The sequence below is a fragment of the Anolis sagrei genome, chromosome 12 (genome assembly GCF_037176765.1).
Source record: "Anolis sagrei isolate rAnoSag1 chromosome 12, rAnoSag1.mat, whole genome shotgun sequence".
Classification (NCBI taxonomy): Eukaryota; Metazoa; Chordata; class Lepidosauria; order Squamata; family Dactyloidae; genus Anolis; species Anolis sagrei.
This window is the reverse complement of record NC_090032.1, coordinates 17,958,921-17,973,315: the sequence shown is the minus strand read 5'-3', so window position 1 is coordinate 17,973,315 and position 14,395 is coordinate 17,958,921. Positions and strand designations below refer to the sequence as shown.

The window sequence follows — 14,395 nt, the reverse complement described above, 5'->3', positions numbered from 1 at the left end:
GCAATAAGACTAGCAATACCGAATGAACAAGGATGTAATTACCACCTGAATTATTGTTGGGAAGTCTAAATGTATGTAGGTATGTCTGATTTAATGTTCTCACAATCATCTTTCCCCTCACTACCCCTCACACTCCCCTTTCCCTACCCCGTTGTCCTCCCCCCCCCCTGTTTACGGAATGAGTAACTAACATCAACTTATTGTAAACAATACCTGACTTGAATGTTTGTAAGTGTGTAATTATGGAAAAAAATCCTCTAATAAAAATCATTAAATAAAAAAAAAATGTCAGGAGATGTGTTCCTGAATGACTTTCAAGTGTTACTACGAAAACCAGCACCACTCACCGGCCCCACCGGCATGCCCAGTGCGATGCGCAACTCGTCCGAGAGGTCACCGGGCTTTTTCTCCTTCAGCCGCGTTTCAAACTCCTTCCCCTGAAGGAAAGAGAGAGGAAGGGAAAGGAATCAGCAAAGCGACCGCGAGATCGCTTCCACCCCTCCCGGGTCAGGTCAGGTGCCTCCATGTTACCTCGTAGTACAAGTCCCCATGTATGGTCAGCTTGGGCTTCGTCTGCCATTTGAAGAAGGCGTCGTGCAGCTTCTGGTAGTCGATGTCGATTTTGCCCATCTTGGGGCGGACCTTCTCCCTCATCTTGGACTTCATCGTCTTCTGCTCTTCCTAGAAACGGGAAAGATACAATAGCCACTTCAAAGATGCCCTCATGATGCTATACACAGTCTAGGGCAAACTGTCGCAACTCAAGGTAGTTTTCACCTTGCCCAAGACACCACCACATACCAAGGCTGTAGGTTTTGTAGTTTATTGAGAAAAAGCAAAATCAAAACAGAAAAATAAAGATGCAAAAGTTCAATAGTCTTAAATGCAAAGGCAAAGTTCCCAAGATCCACAGGCAAATAACATGAAGCATAATCCTTTAGCAATGGTCAAACAAGAGTCCATGGTAGACAGGTAACATCAGGATCAATATCCAAGTCTCAAAGAAGCCAGAAGCGTTCCGCAAAAGCCAAGGTGATTCCACAGAAGTTAACCAGGAAAGAGCAACATTGGACTGACAGAAAAATGCCTGTCGGTTTCATCATGAAATAAGTTTCCCTGACATGAACGCATTGCGTTGACCTTTGGCTTCACGTTTGCTGGCAAGGCGTGTGTTTCTGCGAACTCTTAACTGTAAACGATCCTGTCTACTCATTAATTAATTATCTTCAAAGCTAGACAACTCATTATCTCGGCCCAGCTGGGCCTGATCACCCTGGGAACCAAAAGGAGTCTCCACCTGCAGTTGTGGAGTTTCACTATCTTTATCTAAAGGCACATTCCTTTCTCTGTTTCTTCCTCAGAAGCCACACCATCAGCCCCTTTTGGAACATGTACAGAAATCTGTAACCCATCAGCCTCATCGTCATCCTGCAGAAAGTCAGGCTCAGAAGGTCCAGCAGGTCCAGCATAAGGCCCACAGTTCAGTCTCAGACTCAGGCTCAGCCTGAGCCACAATACAAACTTGGATTGTTAGGAATTGTGGGAGTTGAAGTCCAAAAAACATGGAGGACTAAAGCTTGCCCAAGCCTGTTCTACAAAGTGTTTCAAAACTGATTCTGGGATCGAAGCCAGAAGGGATCCTTCAATGCACCGGAAGGATAATCAAGAAGCTTGTTTTATTTTACTTTTGAGCATCAACACCCATCTCACCTTTTCCTGCAGGGCCTCCCGCATCTCCTGGATCCCCGTCCGCTTGATGAACTCCGGGAGCTCGAAGGGCGGCTTCTCAATGCCCCGCTTGCCCTGCAGGTATTTGCGCTTGAAGCACCAGTGCCGAGGGACCGGGACCGAATTGCGAGTGGCCTTCAAGTGGACCAAGAGCTTGGGGTCCTGGGCGGTCACGTCGTGCATCTCCACCACGTCCGGACGGGCCACCAGCTGCAAGGAAAACAGAGGGATGGAACTGGGTCGGTTCTGCCTACAACATGGAGGGGGTTCTTCCGCTCTACTCTAATCCGCTTTGTATCCAAATTCAAGCTATCCAACTCTTCCAAAATCCAAGGTATCTACCACTTCCACGTTCAAGATATCCAACTCTTCCAAAAGTACAATATCTTCCAAATTCAAGCTATCCAACTCTTCCACATATAAGATAATTTCCAAATTCAAGTTATCCAACTCTTCCACATTCAAGATATCCAACCCTTTCACATTCAAGATGTCCAGCTCTTCCAAACGCAAGACATCCAACTCTTCCAAACTCAAAGATATCCAACTCTTCCAAATACAAGACATCGAAGATATCTTCCAAATTCAAGCTATCCAGCTCTTCCACATTCAAGCCATCCAACTCTTCCACATTCAAGCCATCCAACTCTTCCACATTTGATATCCAACCTTCCCAAATGCAAGATATCAAACTCTTCCACATTCAAGATATCTTCCAAATTCAAGCTCTCCAACTCTTCCACATTTAAGCTATCCAACTCTTTCATCTTCCAAATTCAAGCTCTCCAACTCTTCCAAATTCAACCTATCCAACTCTTCCAAATTCAAGCTCTCCAACTCTTCCATGTTCAAGCTATCCAACTCTTCCACATTCAAGCTATCCAACTCTTCCAAATTCAAGATATCCCACCTGTTCAAATTCAAGATCTCCAACTCTTCCAAATTTAACCTATCCAACTCTTCCATCTTCCAAATTCAACCTATCCAACTCTTCCAAATTCAAGCTCTCCAACATTCAAGCCATCCAACTCTTCCAAATTCAAGACATCCCACCTGTTCAAATTCAAGCTACCCAACACTTCCACATTTAAGCTATTCAACTCTTTCATCATCCAAATTAAAGCTCTCCAACTCTTCCAAATTCAAGCTCTCCAACTCTTCCACATTCAAGTTCTCCAACTCTTCCAAATTCAAGTTCTCCAACTCTTCCACATTCAAGCTATCCAACTCTTCCAAATTCAAGATATCCCACCTGTTCAAATTCAAGATCTCCAACTCTTGCACATTTAAGCTATCCAACTCTTCCATTTTCCAGATTCAACCTATCCAACTCTTCCAAATTGAAGCTCTCCAACTCTTCCACATTCAAGCCATCCAACTCTTCCAAATTCAAGATATCCCACCTGTTCAAATTCAAGCTCTCCAACTCTTCCATTCAAGCTCTCCAATTCTTCCAAATTCAAGCTCTCCAACTCTTCCATTCAAGCTCTCCAATTCTTCCAAATTCAAGCTCTCCAACTCTTCCATTCAAGCTCTCCAATTCTTCCAAATTCAAGCTCTCCAACTCTTCCATTCAAGCTCTCCAATTCTTCCAAATTCAAGCTCTCCAACTCTTCCACACTCAAGTTACCCAACTCTTCCAAATTCAAGATATCCCACCTGTTCAAATTCAAGCTCTCCAACTCTTCCACATTTAAGCTATCCAACTCTTCCAAATTCAAGCTATCCAACACTTCCACATACAATATATCTTCCCCATTCAAGCTATCCAACTCTTCCAAATTCAAGACCTCAAATTCTTCCAAATTCAAGATATCCACCAATTCTTCCACATTCAAGCTATCCAACTCTTCCAAATTCACGTTATCCAACTCGTCCAAATGCAAGATATCAAACTCTTCCATATAAAAGATAGCCAACTCTTCCAAATTCAACCTAACCAATACAAGATATCTTCCAAATTCAAGCTATCCAACTCGTCCAAATGCAAGATGTTAAACTCTTCCAAATACAAGATATCCAACCCTTCCACATTCAAATTATCCAACCCTTCCAAATTCAAGACATCCAACTCTTCCACATAGAAGCTATCTTCCAAATTCAAGTTATCCAACGTTGGTGGGGGGAATGACCTTCATTTCTGGAAGTTGTAGTTCACTTACATCCAGAGACACTGTGACCATCACCTGAACCTCCAGTAGGTTCAGGTGGTCATGGGGTTCTGTGTGCCAAGTCCGTCATCACCAATGACGGACTTGGCACACAGAACCCCATGACTACCTGAACCTACTGGAGGAATTTGAGGGGACTGACCCACCATGATGAGAGCTGTAGTTTATCCACCAGCCAGAGATTACACTGAACCCCACCAATGATGAACCTAGAGCAAACTTGCCCAACATGACAAACTTTAACTACTGGTGGAGTTTCTCGAGGTTAACCTCGCATGATGGGAGTTGTAGTTGACCCCCAAGCTTATGCATTTTGTACAATTAAAATTTGACTTCTTCTAATAACCAGGGCAACGCCGGGGACGCAAGATAGTATAAAATAAAACAAAGTCCAGACATTGTAATTAAATCCATTAATTGAAAGTCTGCTCCCTATACATCTCCACCAAGAGATCAATAGTACCTGTTTGAGCTCAGCCACAGTAAAGCGGTTCATTCGCCTCAGTTTCTTCTTGGAGAGTTTGGGAACTTCTGGTTTCTTCTCCTGAAAAGATGCCAGAAAGCACAATCCCTGTTATATTGTTCTGGGAGATCGGTAAGGCAAAGGTAAGTCCAGTTGTGTTTGACTCTGGGGGTTGGTGCTCATCTCCATTTCTGTTTTTATTGTGTTTTACTGGCTTGTATGGTTATTATATTATATGTTAGATGCTTTTAATTGTATTTATCTTGTGGGGGCATCAAATTGTGTCTACTGTAAACCTCCTTGAGTTGCCTTTGGGCTGAGAAGGGCGGTATATAAATACAGTAAATAAATAAATAATCCGAAGAGCTGGCATTGTCCGTAGACACCTCCAAGGTCATATGGACGGCATGACTGTATGGAACACCGTTACCTTCCCACCGGAGCAGTACCTATTGATCTACTCACATTTGAATGTTTTCTAACTGCTAGGTTGGCTTTGATGTCAGTAAAATAATAATAATAATAATAATAATAATAATAATAATAATACATCACACAGTCCTAGACGCTTGGGAAGTGTTCGATTTGTGATTTTGTGATACGAAATCCAGCATATAGATCTCGTTTGCTGTGACATACTGTGTTGTTGAGTCAGTAAAATAATAATAATAATAATAATAATAATAATAATAATAATACATCACACAGTCCTAGACACTTGGGAAGTGTTCGACTTGTGATTTTGTGATACGAAATCCAGCATATAGGTCTCGTTTTCTGTGACATACTGTGCTTTTGTGTCAGTAAAATAATAATAATAATAATAATAATAATACATCACACAGTCCTAGACGCTTGGGAAGTGTTCGATTTGTGATTTTGTGATACGAAATCCAGCATATAGATCTCATTTGCTGTGACATACTGTGGTTTTGTGTCAATAATAATAATAATAATAATAATAATAATACATCACACAGTCCTAGACGCTTGGGAAGTGTTCGACTTGTGATTTTGTGATATGAAATCCAGCATAGAGATCCCGTTTGCTGTGACATACTGTGCTTTTGTGCCAATAATAATAATAATAATAATAATAAATCACATAGTCGTGTACTTTTGTGTCAGTAAAATCATAATAATAATAATAATAATAATAATAATAATAATAATAATAATAATACAACATCGTACACTCCTAGATGGTTGGGAAGTGTTCGATTTGTGATTCTGTGATATGAAATCCAGCATATAGATCTCGTTTGCTGTGACATACTGTGTTTTTGTGTCAATAATAATAATAATAATAATACATCACAGTCCTAGTAGACGCTTGGGAAGGGTTCGACTTGTGATTTTATGATACGAAATCGAGCATACAGACCTCGTTTGCTGTGACATACTGTGCTTTTGTGTCAGTAAAATAATAATAATAATAATAATAATAATAATAATAATATGCCCATTTCCAAAACAATGCTCCATGCCTCCCTACAAACCCTCACCTGTTCGTCATCTGAGCTGTCATCATCGCTGTCCTTCCGCTCTTCCTCAAAGCCTTTCTTCTTGGGAACGGCCGAACTGGCCACTTTGTCTGCCTTTTCCGGTTCCTTCTCTTTGTCCTTTTTGACATCGTCGGTCAGCTGCAGAGAAGGAGGTCAAAAGATCTCATCATTGGTTGTCTATTCCTATTCCAGGCCAAGATCAAAAAGACAACCTGGCGAAATGGCACTCCCTAGAACAGTGGTTCTCACCTTTCCTAATGCCGCGACCCTTTAATACACCTCCTCATGTTGTGGTGATCCCCAACCATAACATCATTTCTGTTGCTACTTCACAACTGTCATTTTGCTAAGGTTCTGAATTGTCATGTAAATATCTGATATACAGGATGTATTTTCATTCACTGGACCAAATTTGACACAAATTGACACCCAATACGCCCAAATTTGAATCCTGGTGGGGTTGATTTTTGTCATTTGGGAGTCGTAGTTGCTGGGATATATAGTTCAGCTACAATCAAAGAGCATTCTGAACTCCACCAACAATGGAATTGGGCCAAACTTGGTACACAGAACTCTCATGAACTAACAGAAAATACTGGAAGGGTTTGGTGGGCCTTGTCCTTGAGTTTGGGAGTTGTAGTTCACCTACATCCAAACTGAAACAATGATGGATCTGGACCAAATTTGGCACTGATACTCAATATACCCAAATGTGAATACTGGTGGACTTTGGGGAAAATAGACCTTGACCATCAGAAAACTCAGTATTTTCTGTTGGTTGTGTGTTTTGTGTGGGAGGTTTGGCCCAATTCTATCGTTGGTAGGGTTCAGAATGCTCTTTGATTGTAGGTAAACTATAAATCCCAGCAACTACAACTCCCAAATGTCATGATTCTATTTTCCCCAAACTCCATCAGTGTTCACATTTGGGCATATTGAGTCTTCGTGTAGAGTTTGGTCCAGATCCACCATTGTTTGAGTCCACAGTGCTCTCTGGATGTAGGTGAACTACAACTCCAAAACTCAAGGTCAATGCCCACCAAACCCTTCCAGCATTTTCTGTTGGTTGTGAGAGTTCTGTGTGCCAAGTTTCATTCAATTCCATCATTGGTGGGGTTCAGAATGCTCTTTGATTGGAGGTGAACTATAAATCCCAGCAACTACAACTCCCAAATGACAACATCATTTTTTTTGAGTGAAGGACATACATTGGGTTGTTAGGTGTCTTGTGTCCAAATTTGGCGTCTATTCGTCCAGTGGTTTTTGAGTTCGATTAATCCCACAAACGAACATTACATTTTTATGTATATAGCTATCATATGTAATATATAATATACAATTATTATATTGTATTATTATTAGTATTATATTGTATTACATTATAACATTATGATAATATTTCGCTGCTTTTTAAAATCAGTTTTATACTTATTTATTTATGCATACTTATTTATTTATTTCTGACAAGAAATAAATAAACAGGAAGATTTCCAACCCATTCAGTGAAACATTCTGGCCTCCCATTCGTCCAAAGTAAAGCCAAGTCCACAAAGTTCTGTCGTACCTTGAACGCCTCAAAGATCCTCTTGAAGAAAATGAAATTGGGGTCATAGATCTCCGGCTCCTCCGTGACGTACTCGATTTCCACAGCGGCGTCACTTCCGGACTCGTCCCCGTGTCCCTTGGCATCCTTGGTAGCCGGGCTCCCTTTCGGGGCCGATGCGTTTTGCGGCTTCTTCTTCTTCTTCCGATTCCGCCGCTTGCGGTTTTTCTGTCCAGTGATTAAAAAAAAAGAATTTCAATAACCACGTGTTTTATTAATGGAAGTATTTACAGGGAAGCAGAATGGCCCTCTCCCAAGTTGATTTGAACTACAACTCCCATGAGCCTTTGTTGCCACAAACACTAACAAGGAATGATGGGAATTACAATTCCAAATGCTTAAAGGATCTCACATTCCAGAGATCTAGTCTTGAAACCCTAGGCCAAAAAGATATCCGTATATACACGAGTATAAGCGGAGTTTTTTGGGCTGAAAAAGCCCTCTTCAGCTTATACTCAAGTCAAGGTTATTTATTATTTTACTGTTTTATTACTATTATTATTATTACATTTATTATTTTACTGAATTTATGATTATTATTATTATATTCAAATTATTGTACTCTACTGTAATTTTTCTTACATGTATTATTTTCCTTATTTATTATTATATTTAAATTATTTTACTCTATTAGAATTTTTCTGACATGTATTGTTTTACTTATTTATTATTTTTATTCCATTTATTATTTTACTCGATTTTCCTCTATTATTGTTATCATTACATTTATTATTTTACTGAATTTATTATTATTATTATTATTACTATTATAGTCAAAATATTGTACTCTATTGTAATTTTTCTTACATGTATTATTTTCCTTATTTATTATTATATTTAAATTATTTTACTCTATTGTAATTTTTCTGACATGTATTGTTTTACTTATTTATTATTTTTATTCCATTTATTATTTTACTCGATTTTACTCTATTATTGTTATTATTACATTTATTATTTTAATCCATTTATTATTATTACATGTATTCTTTTACTCTATTATTATTACACTGGTTATTTTACTCTATTTATTATTATTATTACATTTATTATTTTACTCTACTCTACTCAACTATTTTACTCTACTCAACTATTATTACATGTACTATTATTATTGTTATTACACTGGTTACTTTATTTATTATTATTATTACATTTATTATTTTACTCTACTCAACTATTATTACATGTATTATTTTACTATTATTATTGTTATTATTACATTTCTTATTTTACTCTATTATTATTATTATTTTACTCTATTCAACTACTTTACTCAATTATTATTACATGTATTACTTTACTATTATTGTTATTATTACATTTCTTATTTTACTCTATTATTATTATTACATTTACATTATTTTATTCTATTACTATTACATTTATTATTTTACATTATTTATTATTGTTACATTTATTATTTTACTCTATTTTATTGTTGTTATTACATTATTTTAATCTATTATTATTTTTATCACATTTATTATTTTACTTTATTTTTATTATTATATTTACATTATTTTATTCTATTACTATTATTATTTTACTCTATTTATTATTGTTACATTTATTATTTTACTCTACTCAACTATTTTACTCTACTCAACTATTATTACATGTACTATTTTACTATTACGAGTTATTGTTATTACACTGGTTATTTTACTCTATTTATTATTATTATTACATTTATTATTTTACTCTACTCATAGTATTTTACATGTACTATTTTACTATTATTATTGTTATTACATTGGTTATTTTACTCTATTTATTATTATTATTTCATTTATTATTTTACTTTACTCAACTATTATTACAATGTACTATTTTACTATTATTATTATTATTACATTGGTTATTTTACTCTATTATTATTATTACATTTATTATTTTACTCTACTCAACTATTTTACTCTACTCAACTATTATTACATGTATTATTTTACTAGTATTATTGTTATTACATTCATTATTTTACTCTATTTATTATTATTATTACATGTATTATTTTACTCTATTTTATTGTTATTATTACATTATTTTAATCTATTATTATTTTTATCACATGTATTATTTTACTCTATTTTTATTATTATTATATTTACATTATTTTATTCTATTACTATTATTATTTTACATTAGTTATTATTGTTACATTTATTATTTTGTTACATTTATTATATAATATATAATATTATTATATTACATTTATTATTATTGTTACATATATTATTATCTATTACTATTATTATTACATTTATTATTTTTCTCTATTATTATCGGAAGGATGCATACGCACATTTACATTGAAGAAGGTTAGGATAATGGTTTGATCAGAGTTGGACAGACTTATCTTAAATTACAGTTTCATGTAAATATCTAAAAAATATTTAACCTACGGATGTACTGACCGTGGCCAGGAATGGATTTGCAATTCGACACAATCAGGGAAAGCCAAATTCAGAGCAATTTCCACCAGTAAGTTTCAGTCTCTCTTAACATGCAACAATGGCAGGATAATAGTTGTAAGGAGCCCAAAGGACACAGTGTTGGAGGTTGAAATCCCTGCCGTCTCACCTCCTTCTTTGAGAGACCCAAAGAGTCCTCCTCCGTGTCCGACGCAGTGATGCCGGCTAATGCCCTCAATTCCGTCTCCATGTCGTCATCTACAGGAAAGAGGAAGAGGAAGACTTGCAAATATTGCAGGAGGGAAATGCACATAGAAAGAGAGAGAGGATTTGCAAACATCTCAGGGGGAAATGCATATGTGAAATCAGTATATATAATTACAGATCTACTAGCTGTACCTGCCACACGTTGCTGTGGCCAACCTTCCCTCCCTCTTCCTCTCCTTCTTTCCTTCCTTCCCTCTTTTTCTTTCCCTTCTTCTTCCTTCCTTCTCTACCTGATTCTTTCCTTGCTTCCTTTGCTCTTTGGTTCCATCCTTCCTTGTCTCTTTCCTTCCTTCCCTCCATCTCTCTTTCGTTCCTTCTCTTCTTCCTTCCTTCTTTCACTTTTTTATTTCCTTCTCTCCCTCCTTCTTTCCTTCCTTCTTTTCCTTCTTCTTTCCCTCTTTCTCTCCTTCCTTCCTTCTCTACCTTTCGTTCTTTCCTTCTCTCCTTCCCTTTCTTTCCCTCTTTTTCTCCCCCTTCTCTCCTTCCTTCCTTCTCTCCTTTCCTTCTTTATCTCCTTCTCTCTTTCTTTCCCTCCTTCCTTCCTTCTCTACCCTTCTTTCTTTCCTTCCTTCTCTCCTTCTTTCCCTTCTTCCTCTCCCTCCTTCTCTACCTTTCTTTCCTTCCTTCCTTCTTTCCTTCCCTTTCTTTTCCCTCTTCCTCTCCCTTCTTCTCTACCCTTCTTTCTTTCCTTCTTTATCTCCTTCCTTCCTTCTTTCCCTTCTTCTTTCCTCGTTCTCTCCCTCCTTCTCTGCCTTTCTTTCCTTCTCTCCTTCCCTTTCTTTCCCTCTTTTTCTCCCTCCTTCCTTCCTTCTCTACCCTTCTTTATCTCCTTCTCTCCTTCTTTCCCTCCTTCCTTCTCTCCTTCTTTCCCTTCTTCCTCTCCCTCCTTCTCCCCTTCCTTCCTTCTCTCCCTTTCTTTCTTTCCTTCTCCTCTTCCCTTTCTCTCCCTATTTTTCTCCCTCCTTCTCTCCTTCCTTCCTTCTCTACCCTTCTTTCTTTCCTTCTCTCCGTCTCTCTTTCCCTCCCTCCTTCCTTCTCTACCCTTCTTTTTTCCTTCCTTCTCTCCCTCTTTCCCTCCCTCGTTCTCTCCTTCCTTCCTTCTCTACCCTTCTTTATCTCCTTCCCTCCTTCTTTCCCTCCTTCCTTCTCTGCCCTTTTTTCCTTCCTTCTCTCCTTCTTTCCCTCTTTCTCTCCCTCCTTCTCCCCTTCCTTCCTTCTCTACCTTTCTTTCTTTCCTTCTCTCCTTCCCTCTTTCTCTCCCTCCTCTTCTCCTTCCTTTCTTCTCTACCCATCTTTCTTTCCTTCCCTCCTTCCTTCCTTCTCTACCCTTCTCTTTCCTTCCTTCTCTACCCTTCTTTTTTCCTTCCTTCTCTCCTTCTTTCCCTTATTCTCTCCCTCCTTCTCTACCTTTCTTTCCTTCCCTCCTTCTCTCCCTCCTTCCTTATAATAATAATAATAATAATAATAACAACAATAATAAAGTTATTGTTTATACCATATTGTTTTTGTTGACCTTCCATTTTCACTTGCAGAGCTAGTCTCCTGTTTTTCTTTGAAATACGGTAAATATTCAAAAACACTGAACCTCCTGATCCCTCAATTAATGTCATTTTATTGGTATCTATTTTTATTTTGAAATTGACCAGTAGCTGCTGCGATTCCCACCTTTGGCTTATACCCACAACAATACGTTTTCCCAGTTTTTTCGTGGTAAACATAAATGCCTTGGCTTATATTCGGATCGGCTTATACTCAGGTATATACGGCACATATATATCCTGCCTTGCCAGATGTCCATGCTTACCTGTGGCGCTGGGCACTGCGGTCAGCTCCTCCTGGCGGATCTCCTTGAGCTGAAGGATCTTCTCCAGGGCTTGAGGGATTTTGGGTCCTACCCCGGAGTCATCCATCTGGAGCACAAAACAACAGTCAGCAAAACTATAGGGAGTCAACGGAGGTGAGGGTATAGCAAAGGAATTGTAGCGGAAAACGTAGTTCATCCGTCCAGTATTATTGATCTGCTGGCTTCAAGAGAGGCCCAGATCAGTAATAGACAGTTGTTTTTACTACACAAAGCATTCTGGCTTGGATTTTTATTTATTTATGCCAATACAATGGCCCTCCACACCAGTGGGTGGAGTTTATTTATCTGTCTATTTATTTATTTACGACATTTATATGCCTCCCTTCTCACCCGAAGGGGACTCAGAGCGGCTTACAAGATATATATATATACTAGCTGTGCCCTGCCACGCGTTGCTGTGGCCTATAGTAAAACTTAGCAAAGTTGAGGTAGATATCTGGACTATTATGAAAGAGAGGTCCCTACCTATTCCTTCCCCCTTTTCCTCCCCCTTTCTCTCCTTTCTTCCTTCTCTCCCTCTTTCTTTCTTTCTTTCTTTCCTTCTTTCACTACTTGGTTTCATCCTTCTCTCTTTCCTTCATCCCCTCCCCCTTTCTTCCTTTGCCTTTCTTCCCTCCCTGTTTGCTTCCTTCTTTCTCTTTTTATTTCCTTTTATTTCACCACCATCATAACAATAACAATAATGCAATGCATTGCCTCTGGGACCTGACACCTCTCCCATTCCCCCTCAAAGGGTCTCAGAGGAAGAATAGCATCATAATAATCATAGAAATAACAACCTTTACCCGCCACGCATTGCTGTGGCCAATCTTCCCTCTTTCCCTCCTTCTTTCCCTCCCTCCCTCCTTCCTTCCTTCCTTCCTTCCTTCCCATCTTTCCTTCTCCTCTTCTTTCTCTATCTCTTTCCTTCCTTCCTTCCCCTTTTTTCGTTCTCTTCTGCTGTCTCTCTTTTCTTTCCTTCCATCTTTCCTTTTCTTTCCTTTTCTTCTTCCTCTAACTTTCCTTCCTTCCCCCTTTTTCTTTACCTCCCTTTCTCTTTCTTCCTTCTTTCCTTCCTTCCTGTCTTTCCTAGATTTTGACAGGGCGGGAAGGGGCGGGGTGGGGTTTGGAGGTGGCGTGAAGTAAAAGAAGGTAAGATTGGGGCAGGGGAGTGATGGAGCGTGGGGTTGCGTGTGTGTGTGCGGCAGCGAGGGGAGTCATGGAGCGTGGGGTTCCGTGTGTGTGTGCGGCGGCGGGGGGAGTGGGGTTGCGTGTGTGTGCGGCGGTGGGGGGAGTGATGGAGCGTGGGGTTGCGTGTGTGTGTGTGGCGGCGGGGGGAGTGGGGTTGCGTGTGTGTGTGCGGCAGGGAGTGTGTGTGTGTGGGAAGCGGCGCGGCGGGGCTTGGAGTGGGCATGGTTTCCGCAGAGGGAACTTTGGCCGGAAGGCCATGTGCGCGTGCCAGGGAACTTGCGGCTGGGCGCCAATGCGCATGCTCAGTTGTTTTGCCGTTTTGTAAGTGTGTTGTTGTGTTGTTTTTCATTTTGAGTAGATATGTTTGTACCTTGTGGGTTGTGTTATGGGCACGGGGATTTTGGTTAAGTTTTGTTGGGGGATTTTTGAGTTTTGTTGTTTTGCCGTTTTGTGAGTGTGTTGTTGTGTTGTTTTTCATTTTGAGTAGATATGTTTGTACCTTGTGGGTTGTGTTATGGGCATGGGAATTTTGGTTAAGTTTCGTTGGGGGGTTTTTGAGTTTTGTTTCCTCGTTGGATGCCCCTAACAAATATATATATATATATATATATATATATATATATATATATATATTCATACAATATATTAAATTATTAGCATAGTACAATATCAGTATTAAATACTACTATATTGTACTATACCATTATTTTGTAATATTAGTAGTATTACATGTAATATTTATATTATATATACATAGATCATAATATAATTATAATATTGTATTATTCATATTATATTGTATACCACTACTAGATAGATAGATACGTTTTATTGATTGGCCTATCGGTCGTATCAAAACATTGAACACATAACACATTATACCACTACTAATAATACAGTATTATTATTATATTTTATTACATTATAATATTATAAATGGAGGCCCCGGTGGCACAGTGGGTTAAAGCACTGAGCTGCTGACCGAAAGGTTGCAGGTTTGATTCCGGGGAGCGGCGTGAGCTTCCGCTGTCAGCCCCAGCTTCTGCCAACCTAGCAGTTCGAAAACATACATATGTGAGTAGATCAATAGATACTGCTCCGGCAGGAAGGTAAAGGTGCTCCATGCAGTCATGCCGGCCACATGACCTTGGAGGTGTCTACGGACAAGCCGGCTCTTTGGCTTAGGAATGGAGATGAGCACCACACTCCA

At 38.7% G+C, this 14,395-nt stretch overlaps 1 protein-coding gene across 1 annotated transcript in view; it reads right to left on the bottom strand.

The window, feature by feature from the left end:
• The window catches only part of SF3B2 (splicing factor 3b subunit 2), a 41,666-nt gene that overhangs the window by 14,676 nt on the left and 12,595 nt on the right, over positions 1–14,395 (bottom strand). Inside the window, exons 7-14 of the mRNA XM_060758368.2 lie at positions 11,956–12,061; positions 10,054–10,142; positions 7,432–7,638; positions 5,868–6,005; positions 4,363–4,443; positions 1,711–1,938; positions 532–681; positions 348–437 (exon numbers count right to left, since the gene is read on the bottom strand). Coding sequence (XP_060614351.1) covers positions 348–437; positions 532–681; positions 1,711–1,938; positions 4,363–4,443; positions 5,868–6,005; positions 7,432–7,638; positions 10,054–10,142; positions 11,956–12,061 — 1,089 coding nt within the window. The remainder of the gene's footprint in view (positions 1–347; positions 438–531; positions 682–1,710; positions 1,939–4,362; positions 4,444–5,867; positions 6,006–7,431; positions 7,639–10,053; positions 10,143–11,955; positions 12,062–14,395) is intronic.